The sequence below is a fragment of the Myripristis murdjan genome, chromosome 5, assembly GCF_902150065.1.
Source record: "Myripristis murdjan chromosome 5, fMyrMur1.1, whole genome shotgun sequence".
NCBI classification, from domain to species: Eukaryota; Metazoa; Chordata; class Actinopteri; order Holocentriformes; family Holocentridae; genus Myripristis; species Myripristis murdjan.
The window spans coordinates 21,275,606-21,301,909 of record NC_043984.1 but is presented as its reverse complement, the minus strand read 5'-3'; the positions used below and the strand labels follow the sequence as shown (position 1 = coordinate 21,301,909).

Here is a 26,304-nt window from a genome sequence, read left to right as displayed (position 1 = left end):
TTGTGTCCTGTAACACTGGCCAATTATGTGTGCACATAAAGTTTATAAAGGCTACATTTCCCACACAAGACTTAGTCCTGCCTTTTTCCAAGCCTGAGGCAAAAGGATTACAACACAAACATGACAGAATGGAAGTAAGTAATGCTGAGGCATAGTTTTAACTTAACAACACTGTCTCATGCTTCTGCACTTACAAGTCAAGGAAGGAAGAGGTCAAACAAAATAATTCATTATTCATTAATTATATTGAATGTGATTATCACCCTGGCTGCATCCTGCTGTGTCATTAAATGTGTACGTTACCACGACAGTTTCAGTTCCTTATTTTCCAAACGATCAAAGCAATTAAATTCATGTTAAATGAGTTTCTCCTTATTTGCTGTCTGAATACATAGTAGCTTGAAGCCACTATGCAATGCTACTCTTTCTTTATGTCTAGAGCAAGCATGGCTCATGTTGTTTTTATGACAAATTTGAGTATAGATGCAACTATGTCAGAAAATAAACATGCATGTCAAAGGATTTTGGAAATATCATTTGCTCAGTGTACTGGTAATTGTTTTGTTTGCATGATTGTAAAGTAGGAAATTAGTTGGCTGAAGACATTTCCAGAGAAAAAGCATGCTATGTGATCACTAGCTAGATAAATAAGTTTTTATGCCATGTCATGTCATGAATTAAGATTTTGGGGCAGGGGGTGTCTCATTATGGCTGTAGGTCCATAATAATAAACTGTGACAGTAGGCTCAGAGGCTTGTTTTGGTGATGTGGTGTGATGTAAATTCATGGAGCGGGTCTCAGATAATTCTTTGAGTGGCTGATTCAGGTGTGGGCTCAGTTCTGTGGATGTGCACTAAAATGTGTTGCCCCCTTAGTTTTGTTTTCACTGTTTGCCTCATTCCTTCCTGCAGCTGCTGAACAGACACATACCAAAGACATGAACAAGGCACCTTCATTTAATATCTGTTGCTAAGCCTGCGGCATTGTTACATGATGTGTCGTGTAACAAGTAATTGAGTGCAATGGTTCATATCATATGATCACATGAAACTGTAATGTAACCACGTCCCATAAAAAAGGGTCATGATAATAAAACCTGTAAAATAAGGTGATAATTGGTTGTTCTCTGAGACAGCTGGGTTGGTGAACTGTAATTTATAGATATAATTTGCCTCGGCAAATTAAGCAACAATGCAAATGAAACCGACATGACCAATAAAGCTCAGAAGCGAGAGTCCATTGCCGTCAAACCAAACCTTTTGATGAAATTTCTCAACTGTGAACTTCCCACTGCAGGTCATTGGACTTGAAAAGTTTACACCGATACAGTACCTATCTCTGCAAAAGCAAACAGCTTGTTCAAGTTTCATGTCCTGTGAAGGGCTTTACAGGCTACGTTTTTTTTTTTTTTTTTTCTGATTCAGAGCTGCAGCTGAGCTTCTGTGCCTGTCGGTCACCGCTCTGTGACGAATTGCTGTGAGCTTTAAATAAACTCAAGAGAGGAAGTGGTTGCATTTACTTTAATCGGCTTCTTATGTTTTGTATTATTCTTTCAATCCCACTTGATACTTCTCCTTGATACTTGCCTCCTCGTCCTGTCTGCCTTTCATCACTTGTTATGTTAGGCTCCCATTCACAGAAATATGATGGAGTAGCAGTGGTCATTTATATTTGACCTGGGAAAGGAGAGACAGCAGTAATGCTTATGACACAGCATTTAATGCAGCTGCTTTTCTGTCTTTTGACTGATATTTCATGGAATTTTTTTACAGGTACATTTTGATAAACTGTTTATTCAACTTTTCATCATAGTAGGAATAGCATAACATAGTAGTATCTGATTTTTCCCTATGATCTCTGTACCTTGATTTACAAGTTATCAGTGTGTGATGCAAACTGGACTCATTGCGTGTGTGCATCTTAGCTGAAACACAAATGATCAATTAGGAACAATCAAACTATGGGAGTGTGATCACAGATAAACTTGTGAGTATTAAACTACAGTATTTATTTGCAGTAGACCTTTATCAGTACAAGGTAAATGCCTAAGAGCACTATCTACATAATCTATCTACATACATACTGATCAGTCATAATAATATAAGTATCAATATACGTGGAACAAATTGATTGATTTCTATGATGCACAACCATGTCATGGCTCCAATTCCAGTTCATGGCTCAGGTACCTGTTTATCTTGTTGGATATTCAGGAGGGAGCTCTGGTAGATCTTTATCCTATTATATATAAATTTAAGTTGTATTGAATTGATTAATCATGGTAACTAGTAAACAGTATTTATTTTGCTTTTCAGCTATGATAACCATGGCCATCTTAGGTTTGGGGGACCCTGCCTCAGTTAAACACACAGCACATTATCAGCACACTCAGTGACATATGGCCAGCTTGCAAATGAGGAAACTGGCGGTGTTACATCTGAATGAGTTTGAGGTTACCGTTAACTAAATAATGCCTAAATAAGCATAAAGAGTATTTTAAAGAGTAATGGGCTGAAGTGCTCACTTTATCCTCAAAACAGGCTTGTTTACTTTTTGTCAAAAGACCCGTCCCTGTTTATTCTCTTCCTTCCTTTGTCCATCAATCACCTCTACATCCCTGCAAAGAAAACAAATCTTTGCAGTCATTTTCTTGCCCCTGGCTTCAGCCATTTTCTCACACAATAATCGTATTCCACGGTTACCACCAAACTGAATGCCATGGAGAATCGGGCGAACTGACACACTTGTTTGCTGCAGGACATTTTAGATGAATTTCAGGTGTCATGTCGAAACATGATACAGAAAAAAAAAAAAACTTTTGTGCCGTTTAGTTTTGGACGAGCAATTCACTGTACGTTTTGACTGTGTTAGCTGCCAGCTGGATGGATGATTCGGCTGATAGACAGACAGGTTGAAGCAGGCACACAGCCACTTCAGAGATGTGTGGGCAAAGATAATTTAGTTTGTACGGACACCTTTGTTGAGGTGCATTATTCTGGGGACCTGAAGTTTGCTATGGATTGCAGCAACTGATGAAAATATACATGTGGGAAAAATAAGCATAGACAAATGTGTAAAGAAGACTTAAAAAAAAAACCAAAACCCTCTTCTAATTAACATTAAATGCAAATTCCACTGCAGGGCTTAATAACAACATGGCAGATCAGTGTTGCTTTCATAGTGGAAGACTTAAAGAATGGAACAAGTTAATGATATTATAGGTATCTGATGATTGTATTGATTATATCAATGATTATATTTAGTGATATTCATATTACTGCACAAATCATGGCTTTTCTTGGAATAAGAAAGAACTACCAGCAGATAAAAGCTCCACATGGCTCACGTGTAGCTCGCTTCAGTTTTTGTCAGTGTATTTACATTACTCAGCACCATCTTCAGAATGAACGGCAGCATTTTACCTCTAGATTTTGGAAAATTAAACTGCCTTTCTTTATCTTTTACCACTACTAACTAAGGAATCATAGGGATATGATTCTAAAACCTAAAGGGGAAAAAAGGAGGGTTTTCACAGGAATAGACTCTGCTCACTTGTATGTATGACCCTTTAATAGAAGATGTGTTTTCTCTTGCAGTGCTGTTGATATTTCATTAAAACAGAACATTAAGTAAACTCAGGCATGTTACACTGACTTCTTCATTTTTCTTTGTCTTGATTTTACATAGCTACTTAGGAAATATTTTTTTAAATGAGAAAAAAGTTTGAGAATCGGCTGCATTTTGGAAAACAGTCGATGCAGAAAATGTTCCCTTGCCATTAACCTCTTGAATGTATGTGTGAACGCGCACAAACACACACTGTGAGACCCCAGCATGCTTCCTGCTGTCCAGCTGTCCACCTTATTGCAGTTCACTGCACGCTCACTCTTTATCTCTCTCCGCCCCGGTCCCGCAGCCTCTGCATGTTCCTCTGGTCACAATTCTCATATTTATATTATTATCCTAAGCTTCCTATCTCCGCTCTGAAGACGGTCAGTTTGGGGCCTGTGTGTATGTTGTGTGTGTATATGTGTGGTTGTATGTTTGTGTGTGTGTGTGTGTTCACTGAGCTAGAACAGGGAGCATTAGGAGGTGTCTTTTGTTGCTCCTGGGGGGCTACTGTGCTCAGTCCTAATAGGAGTCTTGTGCCTGCCGTTGTCCCAAGGGAGGGGTTCTGAATGAGGGGGTCTAACTTCGCACCCCCCTCCGTCCCCAGCTCGAGCCCTGCCTCCCCCACCACCCTCCTCTCTCCCTTGGGACTGGCCAAGAGACAAAGAGGGAGTGGGGCTGGGGTGGGATGGGATGTTTGAGGGGGTGCACTGTGGCCCCTGTCTTATTAGAAGGGTCGTGAACGTGTCACGATGATTAATATGCTGAGGTGCGTGGGGATACCCTAGAGTCACATTTATTCAACACTAAGGCTCCCAAACACACACTCGCCACAAAATGGCACATTTGCATTTCCCATTAAGAAAAGAAAATATAGATATATATGCAAATGAAAGCCCTATCTAGGTTTATACCATTATGCATTATCCATTTGGACATTAACAATAGATGACCATTTCTCTCCCCACCCCATTGTAGCAGCGTATTTTCACCTGATTGGCATATGTTACTGCACATGTATACACAGCCCACATACACACACTGGTATCTTTCATGAGTTTTGATAAAATAGTACAATCTGATGAAAGTTCTTAGAAGTTCTGAGCTGGATATGATTATGAAGGTCATTTTTTCAAAGCCATAAGTAAATAAAAATCCACAGGAAACTCAGGGTCCATAGCTGTAGTCCAACTGTTGACAAACTATAATTACTTCATAAAATCCTGTCACAGTATATCCCCATAAACAGAAGACCCAACATATTTATTTATTTATTTAAAACTTTGCTGTCTGCTATTTGACAAAATGCTGTCTGAACAGACCCTAATCTGAGATCTACATCTTAGGCTACAAAGACAGCTGAGTCCATTTTCTTGTTTTGCCTATTATGTGAACTGCCATGTTCCCATATGCTTGCACATTAGCTGTATTGATTATTGTTGGGTAACTTATCATTGTTGGGAATATGGTGAGTTTGCTCATTACTACTGAAGTTGAGTGATGGGAAGTGTAAGAAGCAAGCAGCCTGTCTGCCAGCACAGATACAACCTTTATCAGACCAAACACAAAGCTTGTCATCTCAGTATGACTATTACATATTTTCTGTCTTTAGTGTGCTGTTGATTAAGTCAGAGATATGTTAATGTCTATTTAAAATAACAAACTGTAATGTCCCATTTTCAGATATCATACAGGATGTAGGTAAACTTTAGGATAAACATATTATTATAATAATTATAGCCCAGCTTCCTTGGTCTCACAGTTTAGTTTAACTGGTTACAGTCTCATGTACCACATGGTATTGTTACTGTGCTTCACTTTTAAAAAGTGGTTCACTTTGAAATAGCCTCAGTGGTATTGGAATGGACAGATGGCATTGTGAATAAACCCTTATACTCTATAAGTTTCCCCTTACACGAGCATATAGAAGGCCTTGGGCTAACTATGGGACACAGGTACCCAGGGAGTCAACCAGATGTTCAATAGTCTCACCTGCAGGCCTGCTGTGTGTTGGCAGTAAAATTCATGTGCTGCATATGCTGCAATTATACCATAGGGAAATAAGCTGCTGTAATAATGGAGCACAGTGGAAACATGAGAAGGAAAACCAAACAAGCCTGTTTCCTTTGGAAAAAACATGGGCTCTGTCCTTGTTTTCCTTTTAAGGAAAACAAGAGGAGTTTTCCTAAAGTGAGAAGTTGGTATCTTCACCTTCAGCTTGACCACACTGAGGAGAGCAGCAAGCATTTTTGCTCCAGTAGGTGGTGCTGTATGCAAAACCTGAATTTCCATTCCCACTCCAGGTTTAAAATGAAAGTGTTACAGCCCTGAGGTATAACAAAGTAAATTCTCCCGGAAATTAAGCCATAATAATGTTACTGCACCCTGTAGGCAGTAAAATTCTTAACTCTATTCATCAGTAATACACCATGGCAGTAGGAGCAAAGCATGTTCAGGTGGGGGATTAAGTGTCCCATTGGTTTAGTTGATCTTTACAAGCTAGCCTTGCTCATTTAGCACCAGTGGAACACTCTGCCAAGATATAGGGTGTAATTAAGCTGTAGGCATGCATACGCCATGGCTTGCCACTTACTTGTCCACTTACAGGATCTATAAATGCACAAATTGATTTTAACTATCAATGCAGTCATTGTTTAGCATGACGTAGCTCATATGTTGTGCATGTGTGTTTAATAACTGGGGTCCTAACTGGATCATGGTGTATAGACCTTGCTTCTCAGATTACTCCTTCTTTAGAGGGCTGGTGCTCATGGCAGGCCTCTCCTTGTGAAAGTGGACTGTTTCAGCTTTGCAGCGTTTGATGGGTTGTTTCTTGTTCAAGACCTTAATGAAAGGAATAAAAAACTGTTTGCAAAGGCATAGCTGGTGTACATCTATCCAAGGCTGTGCTGATAAAAACAAAAACAAATAGTAATCGCAAGTAAACCCCAAGTAAACTGCAGAATCATTCATTCCCAGTTTGTTGCTGATGAGCAAACACAACACCACCCACGTTAATTGCTGTGACCCCAGCAACCCACCAAAAGGAACATTGACATATTGTTTGTCCAGCGTGAGACACTGTATAATTTACACTCACTAATGACTGTCCCTGGAAATACAGGCTGAAGGACCACGTCTGTCCCTGGCTTGGCCCTTATTCAATGTTCGCCTGGACTCTTCTAATGGATAGTCCATCTGTACCTCAATGAATTCATATCCCTCTATGCATGCCCATAATTCAATTACAACACTTGTTTAGTGTAAAAAACAGTCCTGTGCAGTGTTCTGTCCTGGTCAATTGAGGTTTGATAAACAATTCACTATTGGCTGGAGAGTCTCCACCCTAATCAAAACAAAAACAAATTGTGGCTGATTCAGTTCTGTTGTGTTTCAGCAATTTCAAATGATTCTCTGGTAAAAAGGAGTGTTGTGAAGAAAGACATATTACCATTGCCATAGGGTCGACCTTGACCTTCAAACTCAATCTGGCTATTAGGACTGCCCCTCCCCAGCACCCCGGAGATGTAAAAAGGCTGACGGTTTTGACCCCTGATCCCATTTCTTAACTAGGCTGAGGTGCCAAATAACCTTTTGACCCAGGAAGCATTTGCAGGTTGCCTGAGCAACCTCAGATTTAGCAATGATTGACAGGTCCATGCTGTTTTTTTTTGTTTTTTTTTTTTAAATGAAGCAACAACAACACTTCTCTCTAAGATAAATGAGAGTAAGCAATGCTTTATTTGGTTAAAATCTTGAGTTGCACTATCAAATATGCTCACTGAAAATGAGGAGATTAAATATTCTGTTGTACTCAGTTGGCACATTATTATGCCAGATAGAGACAGAATAAATTTCCCTTAATAAATGAATGCTTTACATGGAAATGAATGTATGAATGCAATGGATGGATGTCATTATTTCAGATGGAGGTCTATGTAAATGAACCACTGTGCAGATTTGACATGTGGTGCAAATCATAGAAATACCCTGGGCTGAGGATCATGACAGGAATAAATCTGCCTATTTTAAGACACTCCTTGTGTCCTTTGACATAAGCCCTAATCCAGACCCCAGATATATTTCTAGCAGTGTCAGCTAGTATAAACTTTAGATGTTTTAATATTGTTTATTCTAAGGTAGCCTAAACCATTTCATTATGATTGACCCAGGGGAATCTAAGGTTACCATCTGGCCGCTGGCCACCATTACTGATCCTCGTGTTTATATGCAAATGTATCTGTTCTTCCAACCTTGATGTAATCACAATCTAACCTGACTGAATTGGCAAAACGACTGTAAAGAAAACTATTTTTTAGAGAGGCAAATACCCTGGTCTTAATATGAAACCATTCCCCTTGCAGTTTCGATCATGTGCACATGTGATAACCAGTGGCCTTCCTGTGGATGCTGAAAATACAACCAGTGAAACAGAGGGTGGGATATCAGCTCAGCTTACCCAGAAAGTCACTTAAGGCACCAGTGTGTTACGATACATTTGGAGAAACTACATTTTTTAGTTTGCGGAGCCAATATTATACAGCAGCTGAAGTGGGACCAAACTGTGATCATATTAAATCATTACAAAATCCAAAATACCTCTGGGTTTGTATTTTAGTTTCATTCATACTTTAGATACCTGTATTATACAAACACAAACGGCCAATTGTAACTGTATGTGTAAAACAACTAACCTTCCATCTGTTGACCATAGTGAGAGTGTTCCACTAAACTACAGACTGAACAACTCCCGTGACACATTTAGCAGTGCTAAGTTTCTCTAATGACTGTGTTCTATATACAGACACCATTTATTGGAAGAAATAAACTGCATACATAAGATAAAATAGTGTGTTGTGATTAAGAAAAATAGACAGGGCTGGAATTCTGCAGAGCTTTTGGTGTGCAAAAATGTGTGCATTGTAGTTGGGTGATCTTTGGATAAAGGTTGCTCAAGCGTTTCCTTAGAAGAAGGGATTCCAAACCTCTCTCTCTCTCTCTCAAAAAAAAAGGTGTTAAAAGCCTTTTTGGTTTTAATATTGCATAAACATGTATACCTTCACCACTGACCATGATTTGCTGTACCAATAATTTACTCAGCTCTTAACACAACTCTTTCGGAGTAAATTCATTTTATCTTCAAATGCACTCATGTGGTTATCTTACATGGGATCCTTTTCAGTAAGCTGGCCTGATATGATATGATTGTTTTTATAACTTCATGTTTTTGAATTTTTTGATTCCTTGAGGGAATACTTGAGCATCTGCCTCTGTTTCATTTGTTCCTCCCACATGGTGTTTTATTGTAATGTAGCATTTAGTGGAAAAGTTGCAACACTGTTGATCCCATGGAATACAATCCTTTAGACATAAACACACCTGTACATAGTCTGGAATATTTGGAATTAGTCAGGTGGAGCTGGTTGCCACCAAGATATTTTATTTAATTTAAAAATGACAGTAATAATTGGTGACATTTTCACCTTAATAAATGTTTGGCTACTCTCTGTTGATGACTGATTTAACAAAACAGAGGCTTATCCTACACCAGGCTGTTGAGATGGTGCGCTTGCTGTGTCTGGTCCACCAACAGAGAATCCAGGGGAAAAGTCATCACTCGACACACTGAGTGACTGACAAGTGAACTCAGGGAAGTGCTGGGCAGAAGCACCACAAAAACGACCCTTATCACCAAAGACGGCACCAAAATAAAATGATGAGGATTACCACTTCAAATTTATGTTTATTATGAATTCAAAATACAATGCTAGCACAGATTGGATGATAAGCCAAGATCAAAACTTGATCTGAACCAGATTAACTTTTGGATTCTGACACCAAGTTTTTGATGGTGTGACTCAAAGAGTTTTGTTTCTGTGTTTCCATAACAAGAGTAAATGCAATGTATTACTTATATTAGGATCATGATGACATATTAATATGTTTCTCCTCTATTTGCAGCGGAGCCGCTGGTCCAGGTGGATGGGAAGCCCAGCTGCTGCTTCTTCAAGTTCAGCCCCAAGCTGATGTTTACCAAGGTGCTGAAGGCCCAGCTGTGGGTTTACCTGCGACCACTTCAGCAGACCTCAACTGTCTACCTGCAAATCCTGCGACTCAAGCCCGTCACGGAGCAGGGCAGCCGCCACATCCGCATCCGCTCGCTGAAGATAGAGCTCAACTCCAGAGTGGGCCACTGGCAAAGTATTGACTTTAAGCACGTGCTGCAGAACTGGTTCAAACAGCCCCACACCAACTGGGGAATCGACATCAACGCCTTTGATGAGAGCGGCAACGACCTGGCAGTTACCTCGCTGAGACCTGGGGAGGAGGGGCTGGTAAGGACCCTCAGACCTGTCCCGGGGACTTGGGGATTTAGACAGAGGAATCAATTCCATCACAGCTCAGATAATGTGGATATCAGTTGATATTCAGGTCAAAAGAGGGCGATAAAAACCCTGTGGTTGAAAAAAACAAAACAAAAAAAAACAGACTTATCAAACTATCCTACTCCTGAACTGAGCTGGAATTGAATCTCTGGAAGTGATATTGTTCTAATTTGAGTTGTGAAACTCTTTCACCACTAACAAAAAACCTCTCAAAAAACAAAACAAAACAAATCAGTACATCAGCCTTTTCCTGTGCTATCAAACTTGAAATTTAGTCTGGTGTTTCTCCATCACTGGATCTTGGCTTGTGATACCACCACTCTGACAAGGTGATAGAAGTTTACCTGACAATGATCTGCAGCACCTTTATTATGGTAACAGGTTTCAAAATCTAAACTTAAGGTTTTATCATTAATCTTGTAACCATTTTCAACCCGACAATACACAATACAGAGAAAAGGTTGTTCTGTTGTAGAGAAAAACATCTCCTTTCACATTTAAGCCTGTTTATATTTCCATCAGACGATCACAAAGGTCACTGAATGTTTTTGTGGTTACTGTGATTGCTGGGAATGTCATAGACTAAAGACAAAAAAGAGGCTGACCAGGGTCTTTGGCGCTTTGCAGGTAATGCTTATTAGTGCTGAGGAGTCCTCATTTTCAAAACACACATTAAAGAACAGGAGCCATTCCACTGATAGCCTTTATTTATACAGAGAGGACTGTCTGAACATGCATGCTGTTTCTCAGCAACGCCTTGCTTCACACTCACACAGTTACAGGCTTTCACACTTGCAAGCTGCCCAGTACAACCAGTTTTCTACTGTTGATGAATGCATTACTCATTCACTTTATCTGCCCAGATTTTCCTATGCAGACTGAGATACAAACTTGGCAACTTTCCAATTACGAGTCTGGTTCTCCAACCTTGAAGCTACTGCTGCCACATGCATATCAGCTGGTAGTACACACCTAGGACTAGAATAAAATGAAGTCAGAATTATGTAGCCTGAATTTGCTAAGGATACCTAGCTTGTGATTATACTATATAGGCCCATACAAGCTTAGTTTATCAAGTCAGCAAGTGAGCCAACAAAACTGAAGCTGGCCCTTGTAATGCCATTTTATTTGGTAATGTTTATACTCAAGCTTTTTATTTTTCGTTGCAAATTGTGAAATACATCATGGGGATCATATGAAACTTTGTGAATGACCACAAAATAGCTAGACAGAAACGTATGGACACTTTGTTAAATGTATAAATTGCTGAGTAGATGTGCCCCCCACCCCACCCAAAAGGCATTGCAATATTGTGTAGCACCTCATGCATTATGAATATGAAAGAAATCAAAAAATAGTAAGAAGTGATGGCGACATTACTTAACTAAATCATCAAACACCAGAAAATCCACATGAGCAATAAATACAATCTAATGCCAAAGTCTGTGAATTTGGCACAGGAGGGGCAAAGCAGTGATGACGTACCATAATTTAAAACTACACCTGTATTGCCAAACTAAATCACAAAGTGAGGCTATAGAGGTGAAGATCATCCCCTCCCTGTAACTGAGATGCCAACTAACTACCCAACTTTAATTTTGGTGTTGGGTATAGTCAAGGTGGGAAGCCTTCTCCGTGCATATGAAGTGATGAATTGATATGAAGAAAATACAGCAAACTCATATATAGCAGTAATAAAGTGTGTGGATAATTGTTGAGAGAATGATGAGAGAAAGCTTGACTCACCAAATAAGCCGAATTAGCTGTGAAAAGATTTTCTTAACCACATACAACCTAAACCAGCTGCTAAGAAGGAAAAATATAGGGCTGGAGTGAGCAGTTCACTAACGACACAATCCATGATTTCTAGACAGTAAATGTACCCACAGTGACCTCCTTGCTGTCAGTGTGCAAACTTGCCAAATGCAGCTTTAATTGATTATATTAAAACACAAGCTTATCTGTATTTGTTCTACTTCCTACAGTTAATAACAGAAGATCCAAGTTTTGAGATGTCTCAAGCAAGCGGCAGGACAGCATTTAAGTAAACTGGTGGAGCTGCATTTCATGTTATTGCAAACACTTGTAACATGTGACGTTCAGGGTTCATGAGGCAGGGCATTTAAGAAATCAGCCTCTTATTTCACTGCCCAGTGCAAGTGGTTGACAAATTAAGTGTATGGGCTTCTAACACAACAAGAGAGAAAGTTGAAAGAGGTCAAACCTCCAGCAACACCTGTAATAGATAGAACAAATTTATTGTTAGACTAACAGGTTTTGGCTTGTGGCCTCTTGCTGGACCAACCTGTTTGAAGACCAACGTGATGAAGGCCACAAGCTGAAACATGCTGGTCCAACAATAAAGCAGTTCTATGAGCTACAAGTGTTGCTGGAGCTTTGACCTCTCTATAGCCATTGTTTACACATAAGGCCGCTGATAGCTACAGCATCTTCAAGATTAGCTGTTTTGCAACAACTAGCACAACTGTATAGATGTTTTGTGGCTGACAGCTCAGCAAGGCTGTTTTTCTTCCCCAGTGATGGTGAAAAAACTATGAATCTTGTATTTGATTTGAATAATTTATCACAGCTTGGCCCTTTATAATCCCACACTTTGGCTAAATCAGTATTTAAAAATAATGCCAACAAACACATGCTCCAGTAAATGGCCTTTGCTTGAGAAGATTCAAACAAGTAAAAACAGTGCATTGAAAATACTAAACTGGTATTCAGATTGTAGCATACAGATGTTCCAAACCTCAGTGTAGTCTGCGTCATTACAATCTAGGGATCACAGGTTTGGACACGCCCAAGGCCTGGTTTTCACATCACTATTCAGTGGACCATTTAGTCCCATGTTAGGCCTTAAACTCTGTGACTAAGATTTTACCAGTTTATAGTGTTAGTCTTTTCCTGAAAAGCTACAAATGACCAAGTTTACAATGGCTTGTCCTGGCCCTACATGTTTGCTTAGATGATTTTTCCAGTGAAGAATAACTATGTTTATGTTTTGCTATTGAAGATAATTGATGTGACTTGATGGATGAGGTCAAATTTCGGTCTCAAAGCAGAGCCATTTGTGAACCATTAATCTAGTTTGCAACCCCGGCGTAACTTGGCACTAACGGTTATATACAACATCTATGTCTGAATTATGTAGGCCACTCATCCCAGTTAAGCAACACCAAATGTTTACTAAGTGGCCATTTGGGTCAGATCTTCACAACACGTATCAGAGGTCAGCTCTGGTGTCTTGGCCAATAAATCGCTGCACTCTGAGCACACAGCAGTATGCATTGTTATTCTTTAGGGGAAAAAAAGAAAAGATCAGAGACAGAGGCATGTGTACAAAAATAAAGCAAAACACAACAAGCAAAGAAAGAGTCAAACTCCCCTTCTCCCTGATCCTCTGGGCCTTTTTTCTACAACAAAAGCCCTAAAGCCCAAGCTGACATGGTCTCACCCCTATGGCCTTTCGGCTTATTTCCTCTTTTGAATGCGTCACACAAAACTGTGCTCAAGCCCAGCTGGAATCACTGTGGGGAGAGGAAGGCTTTGTAAAATAAACATGATGAAGTAAAATATTTGATCCTCTTGCGTTGCCCAAAGGTCAAGGTTATGGTAGCCTGCAGATGACCTCCCGGGTCACGGATCAAACCAAGCATGTAGAGCACTGCTGATACCAGAGATGTTAGAAATGGCAAGTTTGACTGTGAATACTAAAGGGATATTCAAGTCTTACATTGCACTACTTTTGTGACAGTAATGGATTCTGATTTTCATCATGCTTATATTATTAATTACTATCTAAGACTCTTAAGGGCCTTATTCCTCAGATTTTATCAAATGCTGCAGCACATCATTAGGAGACCTCGAAATTATTACAGTGGAAAAAATAACCACACTGATTAAGAAAACACTGAATGGTTAATACTTTAACCATTACAATAAATGCATAAACATATTTGTTTTTTCTGGCACCATGCATTTACTTGTACAGTGACAATGAAATATTTCTGAGACATTCTAAGTAAATGCACGAAAAAAAGTACATCAGTAGTTTCATAATAGGTAAAATCTTGTTTCATTGCAGTAATCTGAGCAAAATGCTGTCGTTTAAGGGTAATCTGTTGCTCACAATGCCTGAGAAGAATTATAGATGGCCACTGTTTCAACTTTGGCTTTATCTTGTGCACAGTTAATATTAGATTTCTACTATTGATGTTAACGGTTGTTTAATGACTGAGTGATTTGATGTTGAGGTACTGATTAAGGAGCTTTAAAATATCACTACAGTCATTTGTAAGATTAGTTTGAAGGAACTACGCTTATGAAAACAGCCTTGAACACTGAAACTGAGCACATGATTTCTGTAGCTGCTTGTAACTTGGCCATCCAGTCAGTCATTAAGCTGCCACTGCACAGGACTGCCGCTCTCAAAAGTTACTCGAGGTGCACCGAAGCTGATGTGAGGTGCACCCAAGTCAAAGCCAAAGTTTAAAGTACCAGCCCAGTGATTGTGACTGTCTTACTACAATTTCCGTTGTGACAAACCATTTTCAAATCATGTTGAGGTTGGTAAATATTTCACAGCATATGATCAAAAAAATATTGTCTTTCAAATTTGAATTTTTGGTTGAAACACCTTCATTATAACATTCTGCATTTGCAACCAATGAAGTTGTCACCGTTCATAAACCGCAGAACTGATAATTCGTGATGTAAACATTTCCTCAGGACTATATTCTGGCAGAGAGACAATTTCACATCTCAAAACTCAACAGTGCTGCTGCTTTTAGGAAAACTAATGTGGACGAGTTCATTTTCATATTGTAGTGGAATGAATGGAAACCAATGGCTGAATAAAAGGCAGGAAAAATTATGCTGGCGCTCTAAAATATGACTAATTGCTCTGACAAAAGATTAGCAGAAATGTGAAGTATACATACATTTTGTAGATATGACACTAAATGTGCAAAATCTTTGGTATGGTCCTTTAAGTAATTATGGTTCAGGGCTGCGTTGCATCAGAGACCTGTTGGTTTTTATTTTAGCTGTCTAATCATAAACTAAATGGGAGCTGAGAGTCAGGATGAATGCAGTTAAGTAGCTGGTAGGACACAGAAACAGCAGGACTGGGAACCCCTGGACGTCTGTGGTTGAATGGTTTTTACTTAGTGTACTGCTGTAACTAATCAGATGAGCAACCATTTGGAGTTTAGTATTGAAAAAAATAAGAAGCCAGTAGCAAGTATATTATAACTGGATTTCATATCAATTAATTCACAGCTGAATTAGTACCTCCCACGCATGGTGAGAGATTAATCACATGTGTTGCCAGAGCTATAGCTGTTAAACAAAATTTTGTTTAATATTGAAGATGTGTCCCTGTACATTTTACATAAAATCTACCTACAAGTTGAACAGTTCAGTTTGGAAGCCTATCATACTGTTTACAAATCAAGCATGTTCTGTAGACATTTAAAAAGCTTTACACTAGTTTGTATATTTGAAATTGGTGTGAAATTAACTCATATATACAAGTAATTTGACTTATGGCAATAGCAAACTTATCAGTAAGAGTGAGTAATTGAACTGCTTGAAGAAACCACATTTTGAGATCAGTGGTTTCAAACCCTTTTTTCTTGCACTTACAAATGCATCACTTTTTACTCCTCATTAAAGTTTGGCCATATTATGATCAAATACCAGAATGACTTTAAATAAGGCAACAGATGGGGCAATCTGTTGGGGAAATATATGCACAGTGGCTGAAAGTGTTAACTTGTTTCTGCATGCTCAGACAGTGCCACGGTCCAGGACAAAATGGTTATTTCCCTTATGTTTTCTCAGGGATTATTTTACATATTTTTTAAATGGATTATACAGTGTGCAAGTAAGGAAGAATTTATTTTCTGTCACACAGTGGTAAAATTTCTCTCAACATCCTTAGCTGTTTGGAGAGGTTGAAATTAGAGTACCAGAATATTGTTTTTATCTGTACATTGGTATATAAAGTCATTAATGTTACACAAGCTATTATGGTCAGTTCCAGTAAAAGTTCAGTGAGAGTTTTCAGGTAGGGGTAGCGGGTGTCTGAATTGATCTCTGAATAGATGTATTTGTCCTACATCCATGCCATACATAACAAACAGCACATTTGGGCCAACAGGGTGTCCTAATTACTGCGTAGATCAGCTGAATTTATGTGTGTATGTGTGTGTGTGCCTGTGTGTTTGTGAGTGCACTTTTGAGTGGCTTTTTCACTGCCTCCAGGCTCAGAACACACAGATTCCCTTCTCCTTGCACAAACAAAACACAATGAAAAATATTTTGTCCTTGCAATGAAAATGACAAACCATCCTGATTATTAATGTGCACACACCTCCTGTTAACAGTAACGTTTTCTTTTCAGAGATGATGATAGTTTGCTCGGTTTTCCCCATAACATTTGGCAGTTTCCCCAGTAGAATCAGTAGTTTATCTAGACAATTTAAAATGTCCCATAGTTTTGAAATGCTCAGGGCAGCTGTGTGGCCCGCATGAGGTTGAGGCTGACACTGGGAGGCTGACCCTTTGGCCCAACCAGTGGGCAAAAAGAAAATTTCCCTTTGAGGGATGAATAAAGCATCTCCAGTATATCATACATTTATAGTCTTGTCAATAAGTCAGGAGAGGCTTCATTTGCTGTCCACTTTCAGTGTTAACAGTTAATACTGTCTGATAGCATGTAACATCAGTGTTGTAGGGAAATAAATTGGTCCAATCCCAGTAGAGCTAGAAATGCACACTTTAGTATTATTATTATTATTATTATTATTTTGACTGGCAGTGTCTTATAAGTAATTTTAGAATGAAACCTGAATGCTGGTGACAATATTAACACTGTCCTGCATGACTGCTTTTACATGCCTAGTCTTTCTTGCTACTAGCGTTCTCTTTAACCACTTCTCTCTCTCTGTCGCCTCTCCTCCCCCTGATTCCAGCAGCCGTTCCTGGAAGTGAAAGTTCTTGAGACGACCAAACGTTCTCGGAGAAACCTCGGCCTGGACTGTGACGAGCACTCCACCGAGTCTCGCTGCTGTCGCTACCCCCTCACGGTGGATTTTGAGGCATTCGGCTGGGACTGGATCATTGCCCCCAAACGCTACAAAGCCAACTACTGTTCTGGCCAGTGCGAGTACATGTTTATGCAGAAATACCCGCACACCCACCTGGTGCAGCACGCCAACCCTCGAGGCTCCGCGGGGCCTTGCTGTACCCCAACCAAGATGTCCCCAATTAACATGCTGTACTTCAATGACAAGCAACAGATCATCCATGGCAAGATCCCAGGAATGGTGGTGGATAGATGTGGCTGCTCTTAGGTTGCAGGGGAGAGGCACACTTGTGTACAGCCGCCATCGCATCATACCACCCAAAACCCTTATGGAGCTCTCCCCTGGCACCAGATTTCACTTTTGCTCAGCCACAAAACATCCCACTGAGCTTCCATTTTTCCGGTAAATAAATTTATTCTAAACATTAAAAAAAAAAAAGTTATAAAAGAAATAAGAATCAAAAAAGGACTGAGTAATAGATATACATTTTGAATGATTCAAAGAGGTTGTACTTGCGGAGCAGCTTCAGAAAACGGTAAATGAGACAAAACTATGTTATAAGTGTTTGTTAGTTTTGTGGTTGTTTTTTTTTTTTTTCTCGAGATTTTATTTTATTTTATTTTATTTTAAACAATGGCATCTTTGTGAAATGTCCAGGTTAGTGGATTGAGATAACAGGAGACATAAGCATTTACAATATTTTTTTAAAAGCAATTTCTGTCCTTAAGTGAGGAGTTAGAAATACTGTGTTTCGCTGATACACTTAATGGTGGAATTTGATCCACAAAGATGTTTGGAAAGGGGCCTGATTGATATTATCTTGCAACCCATCACTTAACAAAAACTCTGCAGATGAGCGAAAAGGAAAAAAAAAGCGACAACAACTCCTTACTTGCTCATGAATACTGCTAGGATAAATCCAAAATCTTGTTAAGACAATTGTTTAGAGATGTGCTCTAGAGATGTAAACTGTTAAGGAGATCCAAAACCAAACCTACACCCTCCATTAATGTATAACACCTCAGTGTGACATTCTCGAGTGTCCATGAAACCTTTCACAGTTACTTTGATCTTCTTTTATTTGTAGTCTTGTAAAACTCAAAAAGAAAAAGAAGAGAGAGGGAAGAGGTTATGCTATTTTGTACTCCATCTTTTAAAGTGGACAAATAAAGTTGTTAATAATAGCTATTCTTTACACTCCACAGCTGTAGCTAATATTATAGTGGAAACAAAGTTAGTTTTAACTTGCACACTAAGTTCTAAAACAAAACTGTAACATAAATGCACTCTGAAGTCATCCTGTTGACTCACTGTGTGAAGCACTCCTACAGTAAGGATGGACAAGTACTTTCTAGTCAGATCACATTTTAATTCGCAAATTTTTCTTTCTATGTCGCAGAGAAAACAAAACACTTTAACGCCTTCCCTTCCACACCATGCTTCTGTTAAATGTTTAAAACAATAAATAAAATGCACTGCTTCGTAGCTCGAAGAGGAATGTGACTGAGCATGTAATAGCAAAACAGATTGATGGCAAAATCTGTCCCTATTTATTATTATGATGCCTTTCTCCGCTCAAGAATACAGACGAGTGATTCCGGTATTTCAGATTTAAGTTTAGATTTAATGAGTCGAAAGTAATCCAGAAAACTGTCATAATACCACCCGTAGAGGTTTACACACTCTACAGTTTACATTAATGTCCATGTGATGAATTTAAGGCAAAATAGCATTAGCTGCATTACTTCTGTCAGGCCAGTCCCTTCACTCTCTCACTTTTTCTTATCAGTGATACTTGTTCGACAAAAATCATTTAATATGCAGATGTACCGCACACAAATACTTACCCCACCTCTGCAAAGGAAAAAAAACAACAATAAAATAAACTCCTTTAACTACAGTACTGTACACTGAAATAACAACAGCTTCCTTTCATAGATCTCATCAAACCACATCACACGTGCAAGGGAATGCAGCTGAACCGCTCTGTTTTAGTTTGGAGAGCTACTTTGATTGCGTTTTGGAAAGCCCCCATGCACCACTCCACCCCCAGCACAACCTCAGCTGTCTTGTCAACATGGAGAAAATATTGGAAGTGCTTGAACTTAGAGTAGATTAGTAAGCTTGAAGTCTGTCTTGTCTCCTGGATATCAGAGCAAAGATATCCCTTTGTTGTAAACGAAAGCACTATGCTGTTGGATAAAGGAAGAGCCTTCTGACATTATATATAAATGATATATGTATATATTAAAAAGGGGTACAAAAACCTTTTTTTGGGCACTCTACCTTACCAACAATAAATTTTGCACTATGGGACGTTTATGGCGCGAGGAGGTGAAGTGTTGTTTGTGTTTTACCAAGCACAAGAGAGCTTGTACAGTATAGGATAAAAAAAAAAAAAAAAAAAAAAAAAAAAAAAAAAACTATTCAAGCTTCTGGTGATAAAGCATGTGGATAAACTAGAGAGGTTATCACTTCTTTTGATACCATCACGCTTTCCTGACTTTTGTCTGAAGCGGGGGCCTGTCCATACACTCACACACTTCTATCCAATCTGGAACCTGGACATACCAGCGGCCTAAAAGGCCTCCTTGCCCACTTTGGGTGATAAGTCATGTGTGTAATAAGTGTCTGGATCAATGAACATAGAACGCTTTAACTGGAAATGGCCCGCCCATCAACTTCAATCTGTTACCAAGTTAGAGAGACTATGTCCTTTTGACTTTAACAATGTGTTGACTGTCTTACATAGACATGTTTTGCCTTTGTATGTATTTTAAGTGAAAGCACCCATGTAAGAATGGGAGGAGTATCCAGGGACTGATAGCCAAAGTAGAGGATGACATGTTGTGTGCTGTAACTTTTTTGATAGCAAGAATTATGCTAGAACATTTCAAAGGGAGAAAAAAAAGAACTGGTAGGGGCAGTGGTTGGAAACAATTTTAAAAAATGGTCAATTGTCTATTTATTAATATCAGTTGTAATGCATTTCAAAGTATGTCTACCTCACTTTAGCCTTCTAAAAATCTTTTTTAATTTGAGATTTTTGTCATAAATTAATCTGTGCAAACGTGTAACCCAGAGGAACCCCACCCCCACCCCACCCGACCCCACCCTTCCCCCCCAAAAAATGTAGATGAAAACCACAGGGTCCCCTTGCTCTCAGGTTCAGATTGAGTTATTGACAGCTGTGTTGGGAAGAATGACTGAAGTTAGTGGCTCTGGTAATGTATGTGGTCAAAAGAAATAATTAGCTGTGCCCAGAACTATGGCTTAACTATGGTTAAAGCTGTGGAGAAGTTGCATTTTGAATTTTAGTGTTTGTATACTGGTATGTGTGAGAGTGTTTTCATATAAATATATGAGAGTAAGAAATCTCTATGTAAATAACTACCCAAATGTTGACATTTATGATGTTTTGGACAGGTTCACCGCTTCTAATGTTTTGCTCACTTTCCCCCCTTCCTTCCTCTGTTCTTTGTGTAGTAAAAAAAAGAAATCACCCCAACTTTGTAGTTTAATGGTTGTGCATATGAATAACTGTTCAGTTGTTATTTTTTGCCTTTTGTTGTTTATTTACTGTCATTTTTCTTTTGTACAATAAATCATTTATTTAGCTTACGAGATTCATTCGTTTACTTCTTACCAAGTCTGATTTGTGTGTCCAGCTAGGCCTGCTCCCATACCTTGATACAAATACTGTGTGTGTGTGTGTGTGTCTCTCTCTCTCACACACACACACACACACACGCACACACACACACACACACACACGCTTAATCATCCTGAGTCCTGGAGAAGCTGAAGTGGGTACCAGAGGTGACAGGAAGCAGATTCACTCTGAGGCTAATTGGTGAAAGAGAGCGTTCAGAGGACAAAGGTTTAGTGTTGGTTTGGGTAGCCATTATTTGGATTTCATATGCGATCCAGCCTGACCCAATTAATATGCCACCTGATAGGAGGGCCTCTCATCAACCTAATTTAGAGAATCAATAGGGGACAAACGAGAGTGAGAACTAAGCTTTTTACGGATGCAAATAGACAAAGACCACCCAGTATAAACTAGAGACGACCAATGCCAGCAATGACATAAACCTTCTGACAAATCCTCACTTGACATAAACAAACATTCACACAGTCCTCTGCACCTCAAGTGCACGGACACACATCGTCAGTCATACCCGTCCTACATAGACTGGTGAGGACACTCATGGATCTTTTTTTTTTTTTTTTATTGTTCTGGCACATGAGGAGTGCCAGTGTTGACAGCTGAGCCTTAAATCTGTTAACATGATGAACTTTGACTTCTTTAATAAATAAAAATAAAAATGAAACGATACTATGGAGGCACAGAATTGTGTAAATAAAATACAGTGCTATGGGAATATTGGACATGGCACAAAGCCCTAAGGAGAGAGGGATGGGGGTTGGGGTGTTTTAGGAGGAGCTTTATGGCAATTATGGCCATAAAGTTAAGAAAGAAGGTGAATTGGGGGCAGCACTCAAAAGCTTAAATGGCTGGACACAGTAATCAGTAACACCTTTTTGTCTGGCTCACTGACTGCCCAGTGTTTAGAGGGGGGAACTGTTCAGGGAAGATCACACACTCTGATGGGATGAAAGAATCTCGCATGACAATAAAATAAACTGTGGAGACAGAAGTTTTGAGTTGTGATGGGGTAAAGCAGCTGGACAAAGCTGCTGAGATGTTAAAAAACCATCAAGACTCAATATGAATATACTGCACTTTTCAGTCCGTTGTGCTGCAAAATAAGAGCAAAGAATGTATTTTGGAGGGTTTTTTTTTTCATCCAGGTCTAAATGTAATAAGCTTACTCCATCCTCTCCTAGTGGAAAATAATTTATTTTTAGGGTAAGGAATATGACTAAAACATTGAATAGAAAAATATTTTTGAATAGGTATTGATCTCTTTTTTTTTTTTTTCTCCAATATGGATACACGCCCTCAGGTACATCCTAAGTCATTAGCGCTTGATCATTAAGCACACTTTTAGCTGCCTGTTTATATTTTTTCATTCTATCCATTCTATCCTTTCAATAAATCTAATCGTGATCTGTGCCAGATAGCCTCTGTTTCATCTACTGGTCACCTTGTTCACTGTTAATTCTATGTGTAGTTTTAGTCTCTACTTAGTTTTGTCACTTTAGTATGTGTTTTGTCTACATGTTTTGTTGTCCATTGCATCTTTGACATCCCTTAAAGCACTGTAGAAAATTGTAATAATTATCAGCAGTAACAAAAAGTACTAATAGGTAGTAGCTGCAGTAGTGATATAGTCTAGATACTATTAGTAATTCAGTAGCAGAAGCATAACTTAGGCATGGTGCAGAAAATCTGCTTAATTTAGTAAAATCACACACACATAAATCGCTGCCACCCACAACTACATATAATGTTATGGATTATGAGTTTTCAGGCACGTCAGGCAGGAAAAGGTCATTGCGGTGTCCAGATGAGAAATTTTACTTGGACAGAACGGGCTACTTTGAGGAAGCCTAAAGATTGAAACCTGCATCTGTATTAGTTTGCGGTTTGTTTGGATCATAAAATCACCGTCTACCTTAGTCAGAAAGTGCTTCTGCAGCTCTGCTCTCATGTCCCACGGATGAGAGGCGTCACTAAATCTTTCATGGTCTTGGCACTCCGTCAGGTACAGAGCAGAGAGCTGCGAGACTATGCTACAGACTGTAATCTGTAATCCAGTGGGCCTGGCTGACCCTCCATGCCTCGCCAGGGCACGCTGCTCTGCTGGCCTGCAGATCAGAGAGCAGACCTGGGCCATGACCATCCCATCCCTGTAGGAGTTCCTCTCTAACAGACCCAGCCTCATAGGAAGCAACAGATGCCTTAATCACACTGCCTTCTGTAAATCCATGTTTCACAGTTTCCGTGAAAGAAGGCCATTTAATTCTCAAGAGATTAGCATCAATATGAAAGATTAAGGAATGTATCTGAACGTGAGATTGACTGATGTTTAGTTAGGCGGATAGCAGAGACACTTAAAATACTTTTTTTGCAAATAAAAAGGATTTTTTTTTCAAGCACCAGCAGAAACTATAAACTGCATATGTAAATAATGGATATGAAAATGAAAATGAAAAACGCAAGTAAGTGTGATAAATCTTTAAAAGGATGCCTAATTGTGAGAATAATGAGTTAAAAAGTGGATTTTTATAAAGGAGAAGAACTTCCATATGTACTCACACCATGAACATCAGTGGAAGAAGGAATATTATTGTCTAATAATGAATCAAAGCCCTCTCAAAATAGTCTGCACATTTCCGCTTCTTTGCCTGAGGACAGAGGGAATCAAATAAAAGCAACTTGAATCAATTGTTCTTGTACTCATAATCAGATTTTAGAAACAAAACAGAACAAAAAAACAAAACAGCAGTGATTAAAAAAAAAACCCTGCACAACTAATACTGCATGGAGTCTACTTTCTCAGAATTTCAGACCAAATAAAAGGTTTAAAACAGGATATGTGGATGACAAAAACACGTGTCATTAGTCAGCAGCCTGAGCCAGTGGGAAATTAATTTTCTCTTTGTTTCTCACAGGTGTACCACCCTAATGATGACTTGACTTTAAAAACATCCAAAAGCACCCTCCTCTCTCCCAACACACACCAATCTGAACATTCCTTCCACCTATTTTGAATGCTTCTCACAGCAGTGTGTGATTACTTGAAAGTCAGTCGGACATCTCTCTTTTGGCAACAACAGGAATCGGCCCAAGAGTGTAAAAACAAAACCTTTTGTACCTCGCTGTCCCCAGCTCCTGCCGCTACAGCCCCACTAATAATCCCAAATCTCCTTCCTTTTTTTTTTTTTTTTTTTTTTTTGAACATCCTCCTCAATCTGCAGCATGACAACAACACGGACAAAAAATGCACTAATCGTCATTCTACAGGCTGATAAAATTATGTGCAAATTAAACCTCGTGCAAAGGAAAATCAGGTTGCTCTGTTTTCTTCAACATTTAGCCTGGAACTGTTTGAAAGTTTCTGATTCTCCCCTGAATTGTTTCTGATCAGATGCATTGTGGTGGTATAATAAGAAATGGGAAGGTTACATGAGGACACAGCTGCACTCACTCTACCCTGGTAGGGGTGAACAAACTGAAAGATTCCAGGCCACCGGTCAAACTTCCAAAAACACAACCTCTGGTCCACTCAATCTTAACCTCCACTGACAGATGTCCATATCATGTCCAAGAGAGCGATAACAAAACAAACAAACAAACACAAATTTTCTGTGTTTCTGAGATCAACAGAATCCCACTTCACGTGCCAGGTCCCATTTTGAGAAATGGAACAGTTTTTGGCATGGAGGTCACAAATCATACAGCAGTGGCAATGCATACATGTTATTTCACATTTTATGTACTGATTAATGTGCTATTATTTATTTGTGAATTTCTAAGAAGGATTTCTAACTTCCTAGTTGAATTATACATATATTTGTTTTGATTGTGATCTTCACAGTTTGCAATTTGGCTGATGCTTACCATCAATTACAAGAGGCCTTCAGCTAGAGCTCAAAACTGTATGTTTCATTTTTTATCTATGATATATACAGTATGTATTTGGCTTATGTTTATGTAAATCATGATTAGTCCTCAAAGTATTTTGACACACTTTTGTTAAGATGACAGAATTTGAAAAAAAGAGAAGCAATGCCCCATTGTGAGAAAAAGCCTCTGCTCTGCTTTTGAAGCCTGATTGCAACCCAGCGTTGCAGATTTAGGTTTTATGAAATGTTGGCAGCAAAAAACAGCAATAATGAGTTGCCAAAATATAGAAACTTGGGAAGAGATGCCGTTGGTTACAGTGCTGGCCAATAAAAAGAGTTGTGGATTTCTTTGAGGCCTGAGCAGTCAGTGAAAGGCACTGTGGGGTCTCCATAGTTCACATGGCAAACTCTCAAAAACCCATGGGGGGTTGCCCTCCCTTCCTCCCCTGTCATGCCTTAACTGAGGCTAGTGTTGACACAGTGCTGGCCAATCTAATTTTGATTGTCAGGAGCAAGGAATGGTGATCCTCCCCCCGCCCCCCTGAGATCATCAAGTTCATTTCTCTGGCTGCATAGGGATTTTTTTCCTTTCTGCCCCCCTCTCCATCTCCCCATCTCCCCACCACTAGAACAATATTCAGCCGTTCCTGGGCCTCACAGAGTGAGCTCACTGGAGTTAATCTCTCAGGCCTCTCTCCTCTCTATTGCTCTCTCTCTCTCACTCGCACTCTCTCCCTCTCTTTCTATTCAAAAAGCCATTCGAGAACAGCTTGAATTAGTGACAGTTATTATTCAGACTAATGAGTAAAAACTCAAAGGCAACAAAAGTGGACTGTGACATATAACAGCATTCATAAATCATTCATTCTTGGCAACAGGGATTGGTTAATAGAGGATGAAGATAAAATTTCTATATTCTATACAATTTTAAATAACTTTTACAATAAACCACAACAGTGACAAAAAACAGCAGACAATGATGTCTGTTGTGTCATCTTTAATATCAGCTATTTTGGGGGGAAATCTGAGAAAAGTCATGAAGCCTTCATTGTTTTAGCATTTTATCAGAAAAGACAGATGGCCCTCTACACCTCTGGTGTGTGTGGTTGTGTGTGTGTGTGAGTGTGTGGTTGTGTGTATGTGTGTGTGTGTGTATGCGTGTGTGTGTGTGTGTGTGTGTGTGTGTGTGTGTGTGTGTGAGTGAGTGTACACGCATCAGAGAAAGAGAGAGAGAAGAGGACAAGTTTATTTCCAATATTATCTTAGATTTAAATGTGTGTATCAGTGAGTCAGTACTCTCAACTTTTAACCAAAATCCAACATTTAAATCACAGTCCTCCAAATGTTTGGAAAAACAATCATTGTCTTTACTTAGTGAATGACAAATGACCATAGATCTGAATTAAGATTCATTCATTATTCATGCATTCTCTGATATACCAATTTGGTCCAACGCTTTCCATCATTTCAGATTTAAGTATGCATGATGGGTTAATGCAAAAAGGGCTACTTAATGTCTTTTGTGCGGTGCGAAAAGAGGGGGAAACAGCTTAGTGATAAGCTATGACATTTGGGGGAGGCCTCAGAGTCAGTGCAATCAGATTCAAGCAGTCGCAGGGAAAATAAGATTTCCTCAATGATTTCACTGCCAAAGAGATCCCATGACAGCCCAG

The 26,304-nt window shown here is 39.2% G+C and overlaps 1 protein-coding gene across 2 annotated transcripts in view; it reads left to right on the top strand.

The window, feature by feature from the left end:
• The window catches only part of LOC115358840 (growth/differentiation factor 11), a 28,294-nt gene extending 7,708 nt beyond the window's left edge, over window positions 1-20,586 (top strand). The window contains exons 2-3 of one of the 2 annotated variants that reach the window (XM_030050917.1): window positions 9,571-9,944; window positions 16,985-20,586. In XM_030050917.1, coding sequence (XP_029906777.1) covers window positions 9,571-9,944; window positions 16,985-17,362 — 752 coding nt within the window. In that variant the 3' untranslated portion in view covers window positions 17,363-20,586. Of the gene's footprint in view, window positions 1-9,570; window positions 9,945-16,981 lie in introns of both variants that reach the window. The other variant, XM_030050916.1, reaches the window with a different exon arrangement.
• Window positions 20,587-26,304: the final 5,718 nt, after the last annotated feature.